Consider the following 23,832-nt stretch of genomic DNA (forward strand, 5'->3'; position numbering starts at 1 on the left):
CGGCGGCACGTGGGGCGGCTGTGCGTATATGAAAGGATCTGGATGGCTGTGTGCCCACGTATGGTTCAGGTATTTGTCAAGGTGTGAAGGTTCCTTCAGGTGTTCAGAGGGATCGGCACCACTGGAAAGTTTGACGAAACGAGTGTTTCATCTTAGCTCCAGCAGTTTCATCTTCTCTGCTTATTGATCTGGAAGCCAGCGGGTGGGAGGTCTCTCATCCAATCCAAACCTCTTTTTGGGGTCTTGGCTTGCTGGGGTTGGAGAGAATCGAGTCTTCTGGTATTGATCAAAGAGAAGCGCATGGTGTTGGGTGTGCGTGTGTGCATGTGTGTGTTGGCATGTGTGGTTCCAACATTCTGCTTTTAAAGAAGGAAGAGGATGAATAATTAGACTGAGAGGAGAGAAAGAGCAAATGCAGAGTTTATTTTAAAGAATGCAAAGTAGTTGTCTGTGAATTGTTATCAGTGTGATTGTGTTGGCATGTGATCTCAGCTTCAGAGCAAACATTGAGGAGCTCACTGGTCACGGCTTCATTCTAGTATGTAGACAAATTTGATCTGCATTTAAAACCCTCATAGTTGCATTATAACTGTGTAATTGTGACAACACATGAATCATTACTACGACACACGACACCTTACGGCATTGTTCCTGTCTTTTGTTCACGCAGGACACGTTCCGGGACTAATCCCGGCAATGTTATTAGGTCCCCATCCCAGAATTCTTACCAGGATCAATCTCGGGATTGTTTGCATTCCTTAGCAGTTCTGTGGTAATTTTCTAGGATGAATTCTGTTTGTGAAAGGGGTTTTAAAAGTCTAGACTGTTCTATCACCAGTAAAGTAGACATTTTAGTGCGCTTTGATACTTCACACATAGTTTGTGTATTTAATGTGTTTCATGCAAATACAATTAAATGTTTTTTTTTTGCTTATTGTACACAGTTTTTTTCAAAGTTCCCCCTTAAATTGTTAAAATAACTTCATTAATACTAGAGATGCACCGTTCGACCGCCCAGAGACCAGAATTTGCCGATTTTATGCATGAATAGCCTGGACCGCACCATAATTGAAAAACTTCAAAAAGACTTTTAAAAGCCCCTGTCAGCGACAGCGTAAACGAGTCGTAGTGGTCTTCGGTTTAGACCGCAATCCACCCGTGCCTATATTTATTCCTGCCCCACATCCACAATCTCATATGACACGTTGATATGCAGGACTGCTCCGGATGACCAGCCGTTCTCCAGGCAGAGGCTTCAGAAATCTGATAAACTTCCTTGAATGTTGCGTTTTGTGGTAACCATAGTTTTACCACAGTAACCATGTTTTTTTGTTTTGTTTTAACTAGCATTGCCATGGTTAATTTTTGTAAGGGCAAGCAAATCCCAAAGCAGCAATGAGTTTCACAATTGATATTTGGACAACTAACATAATGTCAGTGAGCCTGAATGAGTCTGGGAGCACTTTATTTTAAGATCTGTTGAATGAAAAAATGTAAAAAGATCCTGTAATTTAATGCAGTTATTTATTTCATGGCGGCAGATCATGGCGGAGATCAGAATCGGCCAAGAAAAATTGCAATCAGCGCATTTCTTATTAATACTTTAGATATCAATGATAAAGCTTCATTGCTTTTAACTCTTCTGTTAATATGTCAAGGCACATTCTCTGTTATAATCTCAGTCTGTATAGATATAATCTAGACATAATCCAGAATCACTTAGCTGATGATGTCATTGTGATTTATGGTAGTGCACATTATAATCAGAGAGAGGACTATGACATGGTTGTGTGTAAAGTAAGTTGAAATAATTACATGCACTGTAAAAATTAAATGTAGCTTTTATGATGAAGTTCTTCTGATGTAATGAAAACACACATTAGTTGATTTGTTAATTTCAGTATTTAGTGGAGGTTTATCATACTCTGTATCTATGGAAGTTTAGTTCCCCCTCCATAGTTGCCAATAAAATGGCAAAAATATTCACTGTTTTTAAGACGTTCCCTGTCTGTTATTGTTTGGGTAAACAGATCCGGTCTAAATGCAAATTATGCTTTTGTAGAATCATACTATCTATAGCAGTGGTTCCCAACCTTTTTCACTTTAAGACCCCCTAGTTGCCCACAACAATATTTAAAGGCCCCCACTCACTCAATTTTTTCCAAATAAAATTAAATATTACTAGGAATGACTAGACAGATGTATATTCGCTAATAAAATGGCCAAAAAAATCAGAAAGATCTTAATGCTCATTTTGTCCAATTTTTTATCATTTTAAAGCATCTTAAGACCCCCCTTGGAAATCTGCTGAGGCCCCCCTGTGGGCCCCGGCCCCCTGGTTGGGAAACACTGATCTACAGTACATGTAAGCAAAATGTATGAACCTGTAGTTTTGCTTATGTTCACAAAATATCTGTACGGTCAAGGCTTTGCGCTTTAAATTAGTATAGTGTGAGCACAAAGCCGTGAGGAGGCTCGGCCATGACTCATTCACCCCTCATCACCATCCTCCTCCTCACCATCCTCTAGCTCTCTCGCTCTCTCTCTCTCTCTCTCTCTCTCTCTCTCTCTCTATCAGTGAATTGTGGAGGTTGGTTTCTGTAGGGGCGGGGTGTGCTCACTGATAAACCTCGGCCAGCTCAGCTGGGATTGGCTGATTTGATCTTTATAATTCAGCGTGACTGTCGTTGGGTCCTCCCCCGCTCGTCCCTCTCTCTCTCTCTCTCAGTGTTCCAGAGAGCATATCTGCTGCTTGCAGGCAGGACAGGATTAACTCAACAACTCATCTCATCTGCATATAGATGCCCAAAGAGAACGACACACATGCACACACTGTGACACACTCAGGACCACAGAGGACACACATACACACGTCTGTTGAGGAGACTCTTTCTGGATTAACTGAAGAGCTTTATACTGCTGCTGTTGTTCTGTGTAGTTTTCCCGGTTTTATCCTTAGACCTGCGGTAAACGATGTAATTGTCGAAAGAGTCGCAGGAAGTTTATTTCTTAGCCGGCATCTCTTTCGCGGATTCGGCACTTAAGCTCACAAGATGCCGTCCCGCGAGTCCTGCGCGCTCCGTAAGGGGGAAAAGTCCCTGGTGCACAAGGGCAAGGTGGAGAGCAGGGAGCAGGGGATCGTGGCGGCGGCTCTGGGGATGAAGATGAGTCCTCAGAAACCTCCGGCCACTCTCTGGCAACCTCTCAAACTGTTTGCTTATTCACAGCTCACGTCGCTGGTTCGCAGAGCAACGCTGAAGGAGAGCGAACGCGCACCCAAGTACGAGAAAGTCCACAACTTTAAGGTAAGAGCAAGCGGGGATGTGCATGGGGTCTATTTGTTTGATCCTGATGGTTTTACTAGAAGTTATGTTTATGTCTCGTAAGAAGGTTTTACACAAAAATATTTTCTTAGGGTTTTAAGTCTTGTTTTCCAGTTAAAATATATAAGCATTTTATAAAAAAGAAAAACTATTCATAACATTAATGTGTAACATAGGATTTGTTTCAAGAGACAAGCTTTAAATTTTTCTTTGCTCATTGATGATTTGGCTCTTGTGTAAAGCAGAACTCATAGTTTATTTTAATAAGGTTTAACATTTATTAAAGTCATACTGTTCATAACCATTACTCTTAGTATTTCATTATTGTTTGTGGTGTATCGCCATTCTGTCAAAATTGGCTCTACTTTTACTGATTCATTGAAATGTTTAGCGAATTCTGTTTTGTTGTGATTCACTTTGGGAGTGTGTATAGGGAGGTTATGCAAATTTTACCCAAATGTGATTTACATAATGGCAGCGGGTGCAGGTTTCAGGAGACGGGTTGTGAGAGGGAACATAGTTTGAACAACGAATCTGTTAACATGAATTACTTAAAGCCATTTTATCCAGATGTTAAAAGAATGTTTTTATTCAGTGTGTTTCAAAAATAAAGGTGTGCGTATATTGAGACAGAAACAGACAGACAGAGAGACAGATGGAGGGATTAAGTCCTAATGGTGGATTGGTAAACATAGCTTATTTGGCTTCTATCATCAGCAGGTACTGAACTTCACCCCCCCCCCCCCCTCCTTATACCCCTAATGTCCCGCAGAATAACACAGACTGCTGACTGCTCAAAAACATCTCTCTCTCTCTCTCTCTCTCTCTCTCTCTCTCTCTCTCTCTCTCTCAATTTCAAATTCAATTTCTCTCTCTCTTTCTCTCTCTCTTTTCTGCCTATAGTTGCGTCTATCTTTTTCTCTTTGTTCTTCTTATGGATGTTTTCTTAAATGTTCAGATTTTAATGGCTGCTTTGTCTGATCTCATCAGGAGCACATTTAATACTTTAATCTGTAAATACTTCAACATTGTGTTAGTAATGATGAGGAGAATTTACATCAAAATACCTTTTAGTGTTAACATCCAGTACAGTCTGATTTTGTGTTTATTATACACATACTTACCAAAGAGATTGGGATTAATTGAGATGGGAAGTTTGGTGTGTTATAAAACAGTTATGTAGTTTGGGACAGTAGTCTATTGTACTGTATACAGATTTTTCACTTCTATAATTAACCAAGAGAAATCAAGCAATTCAGAGAGAGCTGCATAATATCAAAATAATAATAAAGACTTAAGGCAGGATGTTTTTGATGTACTGTGCCGTGTTTTTTGTATAGCAGATAAACAGCTCAAGTCTTAAGTGCTGTAAGTGCATGTTTTATATTCAAATAGTGAAGTTGTTGTGTTGATGTTAGGTTAATGTACACAGATTTCATCATCTACAGTACAATGAGATGAGGGTCTCAGGAGGGCTGCTCGTGTCTCCTATAGGAGCTCAGAGCAACAATGGTCCCATCCCACAGGATGTGTTTACATGATTCTCATTGGCTGAACTGTTACCTGGTGAAGAGAAGAGAGCAGGGCTTTCCTCCTGATTAATGATCCTCGCTCGCTCGCCCTCTCTCTCTCTGTTGATTAATTGTGATTGGATTAAAGAGCAGTTAGGTTTCACATGGCTTGAATGTCTTTGATCACATTAATTTTTATTCACAGGTATAAAACAGAAAGTCAGTATGTGATGTCATTGTATTTTATGATTGTGTTTAGGTGCACACTTTCAGAGGGCCACACTGGTGTGAATACTGTGCCAACTTCATGTGGGGACTCATTGCTCAGGGAGTCAAATGTGCAGGTAAATAAACACACACACACACACACACACACACACATTGGCATATGTGGTTTACATGGACAATACTATAGACACTATACATTTTATACTGTACACACACACAGATTGCCATTGTAATGCGGACATTTCACACATATAATGACTTTAATGATGTATATTTTATCCCTTAACCCTCACACAAAACTTTTTTAGATTTCACACAATCTATTTTAGATTTTCAAATAACATAATTTTGTTTTATTTATATGGTTATCTTGGTTTTCCATGTTAAAACGTAATAATATCATATGCTATAATGTTTGAGCAGATGTTCAATGTTACTGTAGCTCCACTGGTATAGCATTGCGTCACAACGATCATGGGTACACACACATACTGATCAAATGTATTGACTGAATTTACAGTAAGTCACTTTGTATAAAGTGTCTGTCACATGCATAAATGGAAAATGTAAAGCAGTATCACGTGAGAGACTGGACAATGCTGCTCGAACTGAAATGTGTCATCATCTGTCTTTATGTATGTAAACATAATGTTTTCACAGGGATATAGGAATGAATTGAACAGTTTGTGGGGGGAAATATTAATATTTGAAAAGTAATACTTATCTACAATATTTGTATCTGTGAACCACAAAACCAGTCATAAGTAGCACAGGTATATTTGTAGCAATAGCCAACAATACGTTGTATGGGTCAAAGTTATACATTTTATATTTCAAAAAGCATTAGGATATTAAGTAAAGGTTATGATATTTTGTAAATATATCAAAAATGTCTTCATTTGGACAACATTAAAGGAGATTTTCTCAATATTTTGATATTTCCCCCCCTAAGATTCTAGATTTTCTAATAATTTTATCCTATCATAACAAACCATACATCAATGGAAAGGTTATTTATTCTTCCAGATGATGTGTAAATCTTTTTTTATTGACCCTCATGACTGGTTTTGTGGTCCAGGGTCACACATGTGTGTGGTAAACATAAACATTGGGGTTTATAATGGTTGTTTGTATGTTTTAAGCAATTTGTAAATCACTTATTGTTTAGGGTTGTACAAAAGGTGAGGATTCTCAAACCCATCTCAGGTGTGACGTTAAAGTGCACCTATTTCATTGCTAAAAAACTATGTTATTTCGTGTATTTGGTATAATACAATGTGTTTACGTGGTTTATGGTTAAAAAACACATTATTTTCCACACACCGTACATTTTGGTGCTCCAGATATCCCTCTTTTCCTCAATTGCACTGATTTTGATAACTCATTGATCTGAAAAGCGCTGTGTCCCTGATTGGTCAGCTAATCCGTATGTAGCCGGAAATGACGCTCCTTATCATGTTTGAAAGATTCGGTTGCTAACAGGAGTTAACTTACAGGCTGTGAGTCTAAAGCGGGATGAATTATGATAATGTCGATCTTGTCTACATCACCAATCCCAGGAAGAAAACTGTTGCTTACAATCCGTGTGTTTGTTGTAGTCCAAGAAAAGAGATTTACGTTGGAGTTGATAACTCGCGTCATCGTTTACTTTGGGATTTGTACCTTTTTCATATCATAAACATGAACTAATACACACTTACACACCAAAGGAAATGTAAAAACGTGAATCGGACAATATGTGCTCTTTAAAGCTGTTACTGTAGTGTATTCACACACAGAGTTTAATGAAGTGATATTGCCTGTTGATCAGATATAGGACACGCTTGTTTGTGGCTGATGTTTATGTAAATGTTCATTTGTCTGTTAAATGAATATCGATTGACGTACAGGACATAGGGAGGAGTCACTAAAACTGAAACTCAGACAGAAGAAGCTTTTTTCTTATAGATTAATTTAAATCCTATGTTGTAGATATCATACTAATACATGCACACATGATTTGAATCAATAGTAGTTTATTTATCTGATACAATCATAGCTGTTAGTCAAAAAACCTTAACCTATTCTTTTAAGCAATTTAAAACCATAGGCTATATGGTGTTAATCTGTGAGGTATGATATTGTGGTTGTTTGTGCGTGTTTTAATAATTTATTTATAGGATAATGTGAGAGACACATATGTTCTCATGAAGCGGGTTTATGAATAATGCATGAAATGCTTTTGAAAGCAGTTTGTATTTAAAATCCCCTCATTCTGAGACCCCTTTACGCTACTTGTTTCCACCTCATTTTCTCACCTCTATTCATTCTCTCTCTCTCTCTCTCTCTCTCTCTCTCTCTCTCTCTCTCTCTCTCTCTCTCTCTCTCCTCTCTCTCTCTCTCTCTCTCTCTCTCTCTCTCTCTCTCTCTCTCTCTCTCTCTCTCTCTCTCTCTCTCTCTCTCTCTCTCTCTCTCTCTCTCCTCTCTCTCTCTCTCTCTCTCTCTCTCTCATGCCATCAGAAACTAGGGCAGGGAAATCTCATTTGATGTAGAGATTTGCATTCAGCTTTGTGCTCTGACAAGCTTTCTTGTCTCTTGTGCTTTGTGTGTGTGTGTGTGTGTGTGTGTGGTGTGTGTTGTTTGGGTGTCTGCCAGCGTGCCAGCCTCAGTACTCTCGGGTATGTTATGCCACATTGCCTCATGAGAGGATAAACCCTCCCTCCTCCCTCTCAGTCAAGTCCATCATGGCAGAGACTGGAAACAAAGCTGGCATGTCTTTATAATGAGAAGAGCTGCTGAGAGCTCACAACCAGCTTCACTTTCAACACACACACACACACACACACACATTAAAATTCAAGGCTCATAGCACTGGGTCACAGTGTGCGTGAGAGGGAATTTCAGGATACCAGAGCAGTACTGACTCAAAACACTTCCACAGGGAAGAGTCTCTTTTATTCACATTAAGCCTGTACAAATTATGCATTGCAAAGAATTATTAGTGCAATATGCATTTTTATAATTTTTTTTTGTAAAAGTATGCCTAAACAGAACCCTTCTACATGGTGAGATCTGGTCTTTGGGCTTATTGTTTTTTTATTAAATGTTGTGTTTTTATTAAATGTATTTTTTACAATGTTGTTTTCTGACAGCATTTCCTGGGAAATGATATTAATTTGGTAAGACTCTTAAGCCGCACACATGTAGTGATCTGGACAGAAAGATGAGTTCCTGACATCTGAGGTCTGGGCTTCACCTCTTCTGAACCCAGCAGACCTCAGCTGACAGACACAATGCATTTGAGATGTTGCCCTCTATTAACGTCCGTCTCTTCCGCTTATCCGATGCCTCGCTCTTCTTCTTCAAAAATAATTACAGTTCTGCACGGCTGAAGTCTCAGGAGAGGCGAGTTGCTCAAGGGGTCGTTTTTTAATAACCCAGCGTTGAATCTTTACAATAAGCGTCAGCAGATAATTCACTATTTGCATTGAATGCTAATTCCACAAGCCGAAAGGAAAAAATAAATATAATGCACTTATTGTTTTGGGATAAAGAAATCCAAGGATAGATGGTGTTATAGGGTTAATGATGTGCAATTTCTGAATATTTTATATAGATTTTTTAGTAATTTAAAAATGATAAATGTTTGATATGAACACGTTAGGATTATAATAGATAATAAATGATTCATGATTAAAACCTTAAAGGAGCCTGAAAGAAGAGTAAAGCCGAGCCATTGGCCTATTTACTGTTGGAAATAATGTCTGATGTAGCCTGCAGGACTGACACTTCACCCATCTCTCTCTCTCTCTCCTCTCATTAAGTGCTTTAAAGTAAGCACACATCTCTCTCTATCTATCTATTGAATGGCTTCGCTAATGTTTCTTTTAGTTTTATCTCAGTTTTTTGATAAATGCTCTAAAGCATTGGCCTGGTTTTCAGGCTGCATTATATATTAATGGGCTAATTTGCCTACATTAGCATAAGCTGCATGAGCTCTTGTGTTTGTCTGGACTGATCGGATGAGCTCAGTGGGGGTGGGTTCATGTTTTAAAATAACCAAATTAGATGTTTTCAGGTTATATATGGTATGTTTGTTGACCAGTGTTTGTGAAACTGTAGCCATTATTTTTGCTGTTTTTAACTGGCACTGAATTTGCATACAGCTGTGCCATCATAAATCCATTTTAATGAACATTGTTTCATTATGGCCATGCATGCGGACATCTTTTCTTCCTAATTTTGCATAAATGGTTACTATTCTCACATAACTAGTTTATAATAAGATTCTTAAATAAATCACCACATTCTTGCAATAAATCTTTATGTTGTCATAAAAAAGGTGTTTTCTTATTTTTTGTGCTGTTATTTATTTTATTGTCCTGCATGATAATCCAGGTTTATTTTTAAGGGTTGTGAAGCTATTAGATGCCTGAAATTGCTCATGCATTTTTTATAAGAAGCCATTTGTAGTCCTTCCATGTTCTGTCATCGCCAAGGTGAAATCCCCATCAGCGAATCAGCGCGCTTGAAATCACTGATCTGTGGTCAGCAGAGGTCACTGATTAAACCGAGCATAGACAGGATCTAATTAAAGCAGGACATATCAATCTCAGGATCAATAATGAATATCTGCCGTCGACACACGAGACATTATTCATACTGGATTTATTGCTTTACTGTATTGGCAGTGTTTGTTGTGTCGGGGATAATAGAGTAAATAATGACTGGAATCTGCTTTGCTGACAGTAATGTGATGGTGTGGTCAGTGGATGTGAATGATGAATGTTTTCCGTCCTCAGATTGTGGTTTGAACGTTCATAAGCAGTGCTCTAAGATGGTACCCAACGACTGTAAGCCGGACCTGAAACACGTGAAGAAGGTTTACAGCTGTGATCTCACTACGCTGGTCAAAGCTCATAACTCAAAGCGACCCATGGTAGTGGACATGTGTATACGAGAGATCGAATCACGAGGTGAGACATCATTCACATATAAACATTGTACCTTATATTGATATCCAGTTAGCACTTATTGTTGTGACATTATAATGGTTTATATAATATAGAAAAAAAATGAAAATTTGTTTAAAATGAATAATAGTGATTCAAACACTGATAATACCCATGCTAGAGATAATTGATAAGAATATTTTGTGCAAAGCTAATGTTAAAGATTATTATACTCTGATAAATGCAGTTTAAAACAGTTTGTAGTTATATAAGTGACCCTGGACAACAAAACCAGTCATAAGGGTTAATTTATTGAAATTGAGATTTATATATCATCAAAGCTTTTCATTGTTGTATGGTTTGTTAGGATAGTACAATATTTGGCCGAGATACAACTATTTGAAAATCTGGAATCTGAAGGTGCAAAAAATCCAAATTCAGAAAATCGTCTTTAAATATACAGCATCACTCAGTATGTTATCTCATGTGCTTTTATGGATACTTTAAGATTAAGACATCAATGGATGTGTTTACATTACAGATTTAATTAATTAATGTATTAAATTAATTCAATTTATACCACAGGCCTGTTGAATGCTATATTCTGATTGGCTGAGAAATGTTCCATGGGTGTTGATTACTTGTCCATGTCTCAAAAATAGGTACTAGTGCAATGTTTGTGGTAACCCTGGTATAAGAGGAATAATTGACTCCGGTCCTTTGAATTATTAGAAAATAATGCACACTGTGCTTCGCATGGTGCCACATTACCACCTTGGGTGTGCATTATTTTCTTTCAATGGCCCATCATCAATTATTCCTTACGTGTTTATATAGCAGTATTCACAATTGTGTAATTGTTTTAAAGCAGCTTTACATTAATAGATGCAGGAACAAACACAGAAAAATTGATGGACAACATAAGCAGCAGAATACAGCGGCTAAGATTAAACCGTATAAGCGAGCGTAGTAATAATGTAACGTATAGAAGAGGGTGCTAAGTCAATGTCAGATGACACCCCAGGGGTTCAACCCCTAGAAGAATAAACCTCCCGGCTTTTTTTAGTCGGGGGGAAAAGTCCTAGGAGGGGATAAAACTGCTTGAGAGAGAGCCAGAAATAGCTGATTCTATAAAGGATATATTATATATATGATTTTATACCTAATTTTATGTAAAGATTTGTGCAAAACTTAAGCGTTATTTTGTGAATGTCGATTAAAGACTATTGCAAAATGAAGGTGTTTCCATTAACCAATGATATGCTACTGCAACTTAGTTTTCCTCTCGTGATAAGTCATTCCAGACATTCATGGACTGATGTTGGTAGGTTTACTAATATCACATCCACCGCACTAGGCATTACTTTTAACCGAATGAGACACAAGAGTATTATCCACACATTATTGGCAAGGAAGGCCACTTATACTTAGGAGCGGCAACATAAAGCTGTTTCTTGGAGGTAATAATACATTATGTCATATAAAAAGAGATGTATGAGTGTGTTATCCAGCCATTTTGGCAAGGAAAGCCTCTTATACTCAGGAGCAGACAGTATGATGTGTTTCTGACTTACTTACATCAGATGACCTGAAAATGCGAATAAACTATTTTGGCAATACATGAGAGTTTTTTGCAAAATTGACGTGTTGTTTCCATTGGCCTTATTTTCAATTCACCAATGTCAATTGCTGCAATTTGAAGGTTAATGGAAATGCGGCTAATAATCATGAACACTTGAAAGCTGATACATAATAATTTTGTTAAATGTACAAAATGCCTGAATTAAAAAGCAGCGAGACATCTCAACCATTGTATCCATAGGCAGCGTTTCGGGGAGAGGCAGAGGGGAACTGCCCCCCCCCCAGACAAGAGCCAATTATGATTTTGCCTAAGCTATTAATGAAATAGATTTTTGTCTAATCTTAATATTTTAATGTGTAGACTAGGGGTGTCCTCGACTAAGGATTTACATATTCGAATCAGAATTGTCGAATCTTTCCACAGTCGACCGATAGTCGAATCATCTATGTTTGTGTGCATGGGTTGGGAGGGGGCCAGACCAGGTACAAATTGGTAACTTTTATTTTCTTTCACAAGCAGCACACATAAACAACTTTCTGATAAAGTGACCAAAACTTTCTTTCAAGTAATAAACGAAGACAAAACTGACGATACATTTATATATATATATATATATATATATATATATATATATATATATGTATATATATATATATTTTTTTTTTTTTTAAGGTAAAATGCAACATTTGTTTAATTATTCCTCATAAAATTTTAAAGCCACGATACAGAACATCACACAAAAATACATTTTGATAACTAAACCTAAAAAAAATAACAAAGGTGATCCTGCCTTGGAAACTCCGGCTACAATTCAGTGTTTTTATTTAATTTGGAGATAGCGCGTCAATGCAGTCATGACCAAAAAAACCCGACAAATGAGATATGACAAATAATTTGTGATTGTGACTGTAAATGATAAAAACTAATCTTTATATACAATTCATTAAATGTTAATTTATAACAAGAAAAACACTGAAATTAATGATTTTATAGACACTACGCGTTATTATTTAGCATAGAAATATCTACTTGCTTGCTTTGACTTTGATCATCTCTGTATTCACTTCAGATACAGAAAGACCGGATGATATTATGTATTTCAGGAATCTCTTTGCTATAATTTGAAAGTGAACACCCACCAACCATAATATTAAATCACAAGAAAGACATTTGTGTCAGGCAGAAATAGGTTCGGTGCAGATACTAGTTTCCGTTTCATCACCGAAATAAAAAACCGGCTTACCTGTTTTGTAGTTTAACTTTTGACAAGATAACCACTCTGTTTTAAATACATTTTAAAAACTTGTATTCGTCGAAAAACATCAGTTTTTTAATGTTACGCAAAGCACCTAGCCCGTTCGGCTAAATTACATGCGCAAGCATGGCCAGCACGCAATAGCGCAACATTGATACAACGAAAAGCTATCCAAAATGTACAGACTTAATTAGATCAGAATTTACGTTTATAATAAATACATTTTTTTAAATAAAATAAGGTCAGAAGTAACAAAGTGCAGAACAAATATGCAAAATGCCTCAAGTGCACGGAAACAAAACACAAGCCAAATAGTTAAATCAGATAACCTAAAGTGATTTAGAAATAAAATAAAATATAGAAATTATTAAAAGAACGAAAGGCATAATATAATTTGCCAGCTTTGTCTTTTAAATGTAGAAACAAAGAGGCAATGGTTTATTTATATAGAAACCTATTATGGAAGTGTAGCCCGGTCACACAGGGGTTGTTGGATTTATTAACACATTTTAAAAATATTTATTGAAAGCTGCTACTTCACATATTATTTGCAGCATTATCATAATATGCAGTATATTAATATATTGAGAGAAAGCTGTTATATGTGAAATCAGATAATGTGTGCACCCATATACGGCCAAAATTGAATGATCCTCATCTGCGACGATTCGACTGTGAGATTGGTAGTCGAATCAGGCTTCTCCTATCGATGCATCGAATCTTCGACTATTCGGGGTCACCCCTAGTGTAGACTAAGTAACTTAAAGCTAAAATATTTATAATTCATTTAAAAGATATTTAAAAACCATGAAGTCACACTCTCGCTAATCTCAAATTATTGCCGTACCCTTGTTTATGATTGTATCTGATATATTTTGTTAAGAGATGATTTACATTTGTATATATGCTAGGGAATATTTGACTATTTAAATGCTTTTATTTATTATCTTTTATTTGATATTCATAAAGAGATACAGTCACTATTCAACAGAAAATTATTATAATGATCTTTTCTGTCCCTCAGGTCTCAAGTCAGAGGGTTTGTATCGAATCTCTGGATTCAGTGAGTTAATTGAAGATGTGAAGTTAACATTTGACCGAGGTGAGCAGCTCTACATTCTCATTATTTCCATTACTGATGTGTGTGATAATGTAAAGCACTGACCCATCACACACACACACACACACACACATCTACACGCACACAAACATATCTGCATGAATCACACAGAGATGCTCTCAGCGCTGCTTTTTTAGGTCACTCATGGCCTTTTAATAAAAAGCTTTGAGTTTATGTAATGTAAAATGAAGTCTGAGTGGCTTAAAATTGTTAAAGTGGCACATTTGTGTGAGGATTAACATCCGTCTGCTCACATTACTGTTTCATAATGATACTCCGATGACGTATCAGACATACTGGGAAATGCTCGGATGATGTGCGAAAGATGATGTGTGAGAGAAAATAGGAAGACTGAAATGAGTTTTCATTTTTATTAAGTATGGAAAATAATGATATTGAATAAAGTGGAAGTGTGTAAATACTCTCTCATCTCAGCTTAATAAACGTATGACATTTATTTAAAGGTTAATTCCCTGAAACACTGCATCTGTGGTGCTGTCTAAAACATTTCTGTTTCAGTTTTTCGGTTCTGTTTTCTATTTTCGGTTCTTTTAAGCCGTGCACAGTTTTTCCCTCAGGTTAAATGAACTCTGATGAATTAAAGGGATAGTTCACCTAAAAATGAACATTTTGTCATCATTTTATCACTCTCATGTTGTTACAAACCTTTTTCTACTTTCTATTTTTTCTACTTCATTTCTAACTGTGTGTGTGTTTTGTTCACTCAGATGGGGAGAAAGCTGATATCTCTGTAAACATGTATGAAGACATCAACATCATCACAGGTGCTCTTAAACTCTACTTCAGGGATCTGCCCATCCCCATCATCACATTTGATGCTTATCCACGCTTCATTGAGGCTTCCAGTGAGTCACGCACACACACAACATTTACCTGACAGTGAATCTTATCATTCTGGATCACAGATTTACTTGCCATTATAATGTTTAGCTTTATTGTATATCTCCTGAAAGCTGAAAAACTGTGTGTGCACACTGCCAGTGACTTTGTCGTTGTGTGTCTCTTTGAATGAGTTTGTAAGGAGGTGATCCTATTCTGGTTTTCCTAATAACAACCATAAACAGTAATCGTCCTCTCAGTAAATGACGAAAACTGGATGAACTCCACTGCTTCATTCTCATTGGTTGTCGCTTGTCATTTGCATGAAGTTGAACTGTTCTTAACTTTGTGGCGTAGCTGGACGCTTCCTCTCGCCAATGGTACCCCAGAAATCGCCAAGCTTTCATTGAAATAAATAAGATGGCGTCACTCTACTGTTGCTAGTCGCTGTGCACACAGCTTAAAGGCGGGGTGCATGATCTCTGAAAGCCAATGTTGATATTTGAAATCACCTAAACAAACACACCCCTACCCCAATAGAATCTGGACCTTCTTTTGAAAGACATATGCAACCAAGGCAACGATGTCGGTTAATCGACACGCCCCTTACTGCTGATTGGCTACTAGTCTGTTTTGGTACTCAGCCTGGCTCCCTTTTCCAAAGTGTTTAAAAAAAATCATGCACCGCGCCTTTAAGATTTTAGCACAACTTTAGTAAAAAGTAATGAACAACTGAGAAAAGAAAAGTACAACGGCTTTTGTCTTTACTCAACCTACTGAAATGAATTTGCTGGTCACCCAGCTTGGTTTTAGCTGGATTTGCTGGTGTTGCAAGCTGATCTAGTTGGGTTTCGGTCAGCTTTGCCAGGATGGGAGGAACGGCTTAAACCAACTACTGCCAGCTTAAACCAGCTCCCAGTTTATGCTGGTCTTAGCTGGATTTTGCAGTAGGGCTGGTATGTTCAGTCACATTATCAGGGCCACCCTGAAGTCCACAGTCCTTAAGCTGCGTTTACACCAACTGCGCTAGAGACGGGAAGCGCGAGTGATTTCAATGTTAAGTCAATCTGAAGACGCGTTGACGCGCGGCGCGGAAGACACGTTTCCGCCTCTTTCGCGCGTGAAGCTCGCGCGAATTGAGCATTGTGCGCGGTACGCGCGGTAAGCGCGTATTGAGCTGTGTGCACGGTAAGTGCGAATGGTGCTTTTTGTGCATCTTGCGGTTCACGCGAATTTGCGGCTGACCCCCGAGTTGAAAAATTTCAACTTTGGCGGAATTTCGCGTCGCGTTAACCAATCAGGAGCCTGCTTGCTGCTGTGGTGGCAGCCCCGCCTGGAGTCACTCTTTCCGCCTGGAGTCACTCTTTCAACCAATGCTTGATATTGTCCATAAGCAGACACCCGGAGCTATACGACACAAGTTCTTATTTCTAGAGGAGACAGGAATAAAAAGGACCTCGCTTGGAAGAGTGTCAGTGAGGACATCGGGCAACCTGGTAATTGTAATACACACTTCACTTTTGAGTCACGTGACGTTTATCGACCCGCGCCATTTATTTTCCCCCTTTAGTAAGGTTACCAAATACCAACTGGTAACTCTCTCGATAAATCAACATCAGCCATTTTGCAAACAGACAACCGCATAGCACTTGCCCCCCACAAGAAGCGGAGTTTGCCTCTGACGCGCGTCAAATGCTTGCTACTCCGCTTTACACCCGCAAATGCATCCAAATTGTTCAAGCGGCAAACCACGCGCGGTAGACACGATTTTGACGCCCGAAACGCAGTTGGTGTAAACTCAGCATTACAGAAACCGAGACTTGTGCTGCGTTTACACCAACCGCGTTTCAGGCGTCAAAATCGCGTTGAACAATTTGAATGCATCCTCGCGTGTAGAGTGAAGTAGACGCGCGGAAAAAACAATCATTTGACGCGCGTCAGAGCCAAAATCCACTTCTTGTGGGAGGGGCAAGTGCTATGCGGTTGTCTCTTTGCAGGATGGCTGATGTTGATTGTAGATTTATCGAGAGAGTTACCAGTTTGTATTTGATAACCTTACTATAGAGGGAAAATAAACGGCGCGGGTCTATAAACGTCACGTGACTCAAAAGTGAGGTGTGTATTACAACTTACCAGGTTGCCCAATGTCCTCACTGACACTCTTCCAAGCGAGGTCCTTTTAATTCCTGTCTCTATAGAAATAAGAACTTGTGTCATATAGCTCCGGGGTGACTGCTTGCGGACAATATCAAGTGTTTGTTGAATGAGTGACTCCGGGCGAGGCCGTCGCCACAGCAGCAAGCAGGCTCCTGATTGGTTAACGCGGCGCGAAATTCCGCCAAAGTTTACATCTTTCAACTCGGGCGTCAGTCGCAAATTTGCGAGAACCGCGAAATGCACAAAAAGAACCATTCACGCGTACCGTGCACAATACTCAATTCGCGCGAGCTAGAAGCGCGAATGAGACGGAAACGCGTCTTCCGCACCGCGCCAAAGCCTCATCCCCGCCACGGGACCTCCAGACGGCCCTCAACGCGTCTTCACATTGACTTAACATTGAAATCACTCACGCTTCATGCCTCTACCGCGGTTGGTGTAAACACAGCATAATGGATTATAGTGTAGTAATAATTTTGACTTTATTCCAGCAGACTGACTGAATTCAGTTCTTTTCTCTAAATTTAACCCAAAACCTCACTTATTAGCTGTAGGTCAGTTATTTAGTAGTTAGTTAGTCTTCTTGATTCATCTCTAATTGAAACATAAGCTTGCCTGTCAATTTGGGATATATAAGGATTTCCCCTATTCATCTGGATGACTGTAAATGGAAAATTCTGCCCGAGGGCATTTCTAGATGTGACATTGATTCTATACACAGAATAGTATGAAGCCTGTGTGATGTTATTTCGATCTGTCATGTCACTTCTCAATGCTTATTTCCCCATGAACACATTTCTCATAATGATGAAGGTTTTGAACTCATTGGTAGTGTTGATGTGGTCTGTTTTTCATCTTCATCTGTTTGTTTGTCTCAGAGCTCACAGATCCTGATGAACGTTTAGAAGCCTTACATGAAGCTTTGAGACAACTTCCTCCAGCACACTGCGAAACCCTTCGCTATCTAATGGCACATTTAAAAAGGTAAGAAACACAAAATTGTACCACTTAGACATTGTTTGAGTTGAGGTCTGCAGCAACTAATCTTGAGGAATCTCAACTAAGTTGTGTCTGACATGTTTTTGTGTGTGGACACACAGGGTAACTCAAAACGAGAAGGATAACCTAATGAACGCCGAGAATCTTGGGATTGTATTCGGGCCGACCCTGATGCGAGCTCCCGATCTGGACGCCATGACGGCTCTGAATGACATCCGCTATCAGAGGCAGGTGGTGGAGTTACTCATCAAGAATGAAGACATCCTTTTCTAACGTCTCTGTGAATGAAGCGGATCTGAGCTGCCGCTGCTCTTCTTCTTCTTCTTTCTCTGGACTTGATCATGAAGGACGCTTGTAATATAAAAACATTTTTTTGGAGCAGTACTTACTAACACCCTCTTTACACCCCAGCGGATGGATTATGTTCCTGTATTTTGCATGTCTTCCTCCCCATTTTTGTCGGGGGTTGTTAAAGCTGTTTTTCAGCATTATTATGGGATGGAGTTGTTCTGTCATCTATCGGGCTTCAGTTGTTTCGAGTGTTTTTGTTTTGTTTTTGTAAAACGTGAGTACAGTCATTTTTGGGGACACTTTATCTGAATAGCCATTCAAATAAGCATGGTGCCGAGCAACCTCTTCAGGTGACATACACTTGGTAGTCATTCATCATAATACTGTTGTAACCTGTCAATCAACCTGCCGTTATGTACTTGAATATAAATTTGTTTTTTTTTATTTGTACTTATATGCTTTGAATTGTTTTATCTGCTATGGCCCAGCAGTGATTCTTCAGAATCTGTGATTCATTGTTTTTATTTTTGGTTTTCATACAGCAGATCTACTGTACACATGAGAGTCATCTAGACATGCGGTCCATGTACATTTCAGTATCCATCTTTCAGACCTGCCTTTAGAAAGCCCTCTTGCACTCTTAACATGACTGCTTGATGTTTTTGTGTTATTTTTGTATTTGGTTTGAGCATGAATACGTTAATTTATTAAAATGTACTTTTAGAAGTGCGTTCTGCCTTCCATTCATTAAACACTAAACAAATATCATGCTATTTATTTTGTGAAGAACCATTTATTCTAAAAAAAAAGAAAAAAAATGGACATTTAACCCTAAAAGAAAAATATTTTCGAACAGATCTTCTTTAATAGGAAACGTTTAACTCAGTAACTACAAACCAATATTTCACGTCTTTGTAAATGAAAGTTTAATGCATTTTAGGAAGAATTGTTCCTGTGCACCTATAGACCCATTGTAGAGGTGGGAGGTGATACAAGAAACACCCGAAAATTCTCGGGCCAGCATCATATGTCCAAAATTCAGTCAAAACCGTTCTATTTCATCATAAACAATCTGAAAACAGGACTTTAAGTGTAAAATACCGAACTTCTCCTTAAAACACCTGCTATCGTGGATTCTTTGAAAAAGCAAACATTCAAAAAGGAAAGCTTTAATAAAGGCAGACCAGGGCAATATGTTTATTATTTAAAGTCACAGTTCAGCTGAAGTCCTTTGATCCCTCAGGTTTGTCTCAATCATATTTAATTATTTAAAGAGACATGAGTGGTCCTGACGCAGACCCTCCTTACATTTACAGCCTGTTTTAATAGCTATGTGTAGATCAGATGAGATTTACACAATTTATACTGAATCACCCTGCAGCTACAGAAATACTTTAACTCTTTATATCATCACCAGTAGATCATTACAAGTCAAATCACGTCTGATCTTAAGCTGTACTGTATGTTTCTAAGCAGATCTTCTTGTTATTTTTATCCACGCAGCTCTCCCCCATTTATGACCCTTCTGTCAGCTGCCGAGTCTTAATTTTCCATGAAATCCCATAAAATTCACTACCATTGTTCTGGCTGGTAACCATGAAATGATCATCATGTCGTAAAAGACACGATGCTTGACAAAGCTTGATCAGACCCAATGTGTTTTAGATTTGGTGTAGCCTGTAATGCTTTATCTGTCATTCGGTGCTGTGATGTTAAACCTCTTTTTTATTACTCTATCCAACATCAACGTACAGATGCAAGATAGATACCCAACATAATTTTGACTATTTTAACAAATAAAGCATAAAGCCTTTTCTGTTCAGATCGTGTTCAGTCTATAATTTAAACAAATTTTATTCACACAACTGTCTTAAAATAAAATGCACTAAAATCGATGATTTATTAAAAGAGTTTCTGTATAAATGAGTCATTTATCTCCATTAGTAAACATTCAGTCCACTGCATTAAAAAGCCCTTCGCATGCATCACAGCGCTTGAATCAGACATCACACACAGCATGACTGTAACACAGTTATAAATCACTATTACATATAATACATGTGTGTGTGTGACCTTTCAGCGTGGTCTGATTGACATTAATTCAGTATTTCCCCACATGGTGCGCTCACCAACCAAAACACTGAAATAGTGTTCATGTGACCGTAAATACTCCCATCCACTGCCCGTTGTGAAATATTAAAAGGCAGATATGATGGCCATCTTTACAAGATGTAATACAAGTCTCAGGTAATGGATCTGTGAAGTTTTATCTGAAAATACCCCATAGATTATTTATTATTTATACCACGGGTCTTTTGAATGCTGTATTCTGATTGGCTGAGAAATGTTCTGTGGGTTTGCATTAATTTCTGATAACCGCACACCTAACTTGTCAAATGTCTTAAAAATAGGCACCAGAGCAATGTTTGAGGTAACCGTGGTATAAGAGGAATAATTGACTCCGGTCCTTTGAATTGACGCTTTGCGTCGTGCCGCATTGCACCTTGGGTGTACATTATTTTCTTATAATTCAATGGCATGTCGTCAATTATTCCTTACATCATGTCCAAAATGACCCTATTTTATCGGGAGCAAAAAAGTGCTGTTTTCATGTGTGTACCTTTGTATGCAAATGAGCTACAGCTTTGGGTAAAAAATTGATTTGATTTCTGTGAATACAGTCTGAAACAATAGTAATTTATGTTTAGGCACATTAGATGTGCTTACAAACACATTTAGAAAAGCTTGTGGGTAAAATAAACCAGTCAGTTGTGGCTGTGGGTGGAGCTTTATCAGTGTGACATCACATTGATAAGAGAATCATAACTGCATGTCCAATGAGACTGCTTTGGTTTAATGGATATTAAAAAAGAAGGGGTGAAAAGATTTTTTTCATTGTAGGGTGGTTGTGTTCACACACTGCCAACACACATTTGGTCCAAAGTGGATTTTGCATAATCTGGACCCTTTAAAGTATTAAAGTCTTCTAAAATGTGTCATTTACATCATTAAATTCATGTGCTCACGCGAAACCTTAATGTTCAGAATTTTTTTACGTTTAGTTACGAGTGCTCACGTGAAACTACCGCGTGCGCATGTGAAAGCGTAAAAAATCGAAAGTTTCGTTTCATGTGCTCACACGAAACCTTAATGTTCAGAATTTTTTTAAAGGTTTAGTTAAGTGTGCTCACGTGAAAGCGTGCTAAACGCGGTAGTTTCACATGCGCACGCGATAGTTTCACATGCGCACGCGAAACTAAACTTTATTTATTTTTTCTCCATGTCCCCTTATCCTGGAATGTTTTTCTCAAAAAACATAATTTCTTCTCGACTGAACAAAGAAAGACATTTTTTTTAAAGAAAATTGACTAATCCTTTAAGGCTCTGTCTGGTACAGTAAGTAACATGTTGGTTTCAACTATCATGTATTTGAACATTTTAAATTGCATGTTTTTGTTTCTAAAAGAACAAACAAGCAAAGTTGAATTTCAGTACCCATAGACTAAACTATTATCCATTCAACTTAGCGTGATGTTTGGAGGCGAGGAGAGGAGATGAAAGTCTCTCAGCATGGTCAGCAGATGTTCAGTATGGTCCCCATGTTCAGACTGAGCTTTTAAAAGCCTGGTAATCAAGTGTAAAAGGCAGATTAAGATAAGAGCAGACTGTTTGCTCCTGCTGCGATGTACTGTAGGACCCTTGTGGTTATGAAAGCTCCGTGTTTGAATCTTTCAATGGGGGTCTCCTGTCCTCTCTTCACAGTCAAGGTCGAATGGGTTTAATATTTTGTGGGGGTGAAAAACGAGGGGGCTGGAACTCATTCGGTCCGGGCCGTGCCAGAGCTGGTGGGCTACTGATGCCTCCTAATTCAGAGATTGCCAAATGTGACAGTCCAGCCCTAAGTAAGATGAATGGTGCGCGATGTTGAGCTGGAAGGACCGAGGTTAGCTCACCCCACCAGCAGCTACGGGTGGGGGAGGATTTTAGCAGGGATGTGGAGATTTAGAGTTTGTCGGCTGATTTTATTGTGTAGGGTGAGTTGTGCGTTTATTGTGATTGTGTAGGATGTGGGTCTGTGAATGTGTAGAGCCGATGAGAGGCGGGCGGCTGTGAAATGGATATAAGACTCGGCTGGAAAACGAAATCTAAATCAATGCAGTCAATCACATCACCCGTGTGAAGTAATGGAAAAGGACACACAATTTCCACTCTAAACGTGTGTTTGCAAATAAATATATTCATCACCCGTGTGAAGGCAAAGACATACACCCTCTCAAGATGTATTGTGAAGCGATGATTGTTGTGTTTTATATATTTTGGTTAGGATTACAATGGTATTTAAATGGTATTCCTGCTTAAAAAGGCAGCATGAATTTCTCCACTGATCCGTGTTGATTTATGCTGGTGGTGGTGAGGCAGGTTGACAAAGGTAATCTTATTGGCTAAGCTATAGGGAAACATCAGTGTGAACATGAGGACAGCATATGGTCAGGGACACAAGGGTATGTGATGTGAGTATGATGGTACATTTCCATGAAAATATATTCCTGTGTCAAATGTTATTGGTTAGAGTGGCCAGCAGCCATGATTGGTTACAGAATTCTGTAATATTTGCACCAAAACAGCATTTTAAAGTGAAAACACATTTCCAGCAGATTATAGATTTATATGGTGTCTATGTGTTTTCTTGGATTCTGTTTATTCACACTGACTAACTGCTGCCGGTGCCAATGGTTGATATCAGAGAGGCACATGAGAGCACTGAGCTCAGCCTACCTACTGAACGAATGATAAAGTGTGGGGACGAAAAAGTGACATTTTCTGTGTTATATAGATCATGGTTTCATGGGTTAACATACACAGTCATCCTATGTGTTGTGTGCTTACCAGCTTTTTCCTTTGGATTGTATTTATTTATTTATTTATTTATTTTTAGTTTTTGTTAAGATTCGACTAAGCTGTACAAATTGTCTTTAATTCCACATTCAAGTTAATATATATCATACACCCGGCGCAATGCAGCGCAATGCGTGACAGAAGTGTCTTTGGGTTTTTTAAAAAACAACTTAAAACTCATCTGTATCGTCAGGGCTTTCCTGCTGAGTCTTAATAATTTTTTTTCTTTCTGTTTTAATGTTTTTATTTTACTTATTATGTTGTGCTTTTTTACTATTCATTGTGTATTGACTTCTTGTTATGTATTTGTACAGCACTTTGGTCAGCTAGAGCTGAATTTAAATGTGCTTTATAAATAAACTTACTTACTTACTTACTTACTTACTCTTTTGCTAGTTTTAACCCTGCGCAATGATCATTTTCACATTTAACGCCACGCTGTTTAAATAGCAAATGCATTTGCGCTCAATTTTGGCAACTAAAACTAGGCCATTGACCAACAAAACCGTCTCTAAAGTCTAAAGGCAATGGCGCAATATTGTTTTTGTTATTCAAAGAGTGCGTTAGTAATATCCGCCTATCAACGGGACCACAACGCGGGTTTGCTTATCGCATACATGGATGCGCAGCAGCACAAAAACGCTTTTAAATGTGAAAGATTAAAGCATTCAAATGTAAAAGATTGTCATTGAGTCTCTT

General features: G+C 38.3%; 1 protein-coding gene across 1 annotated transcript in view; it reads left to right on the top strand.

The window, feature by feature from the left end:
* Window positions 1-19,002, top strand: part of chn1 (chimerin 1) — a 45,879-nt gene extending 26,877 nt beyond the window's left edge. Inside the window, exons 7-13 of the mRNA XM_065293211.1 lie at window positions 3,228-3,305; window positions 5,094-5,178; window positions 9,844-10,017; window positions 13,855-13,932; window positions 14,679-14,816; window positions 17,826-17,931; window positions 18,048-19,002. Of these exons, the coding sequence (XP_065149283.1) occupies window positions 3,228-3,305; window positions 5,094-5,178; window positions 9,844-10,017; window positions 13,855-13,932; window positions 14,679-14,816; window positions 17,826-17,931; window positions 18,048-18,219 (831 nt within the window). The 3' untranslated portion in view covers window positions 18,220-19,002. The remainder of the gene's footprint in view (window positions 1-3,227; window positions 3,306-5,093; window positions 5,179-9,843; window positions 10,018-13,854; window positions 13,933-14,678; window positions 14,817-17,825; window positions 17,932-18,047) is intronic.
* Window positions 19,003-23,832: the final 4,830 nt, after the last annotated feature.

Source organism: Paramisgurnus dabryanus, chromosome 15 (genome assembly GCF_030506205.2).
Source record: "Paramisgurnus dabryanus chromosome 15, PD_genome_1.1, whole genome shotgun sequence".
Lineage (NCBI taxonomy): Eukaryota > Metazoa > Chordata > Actinopteri > Cypriniformes > Cobitidae > Paramisgurnus > Paramisgurnus dabryanus.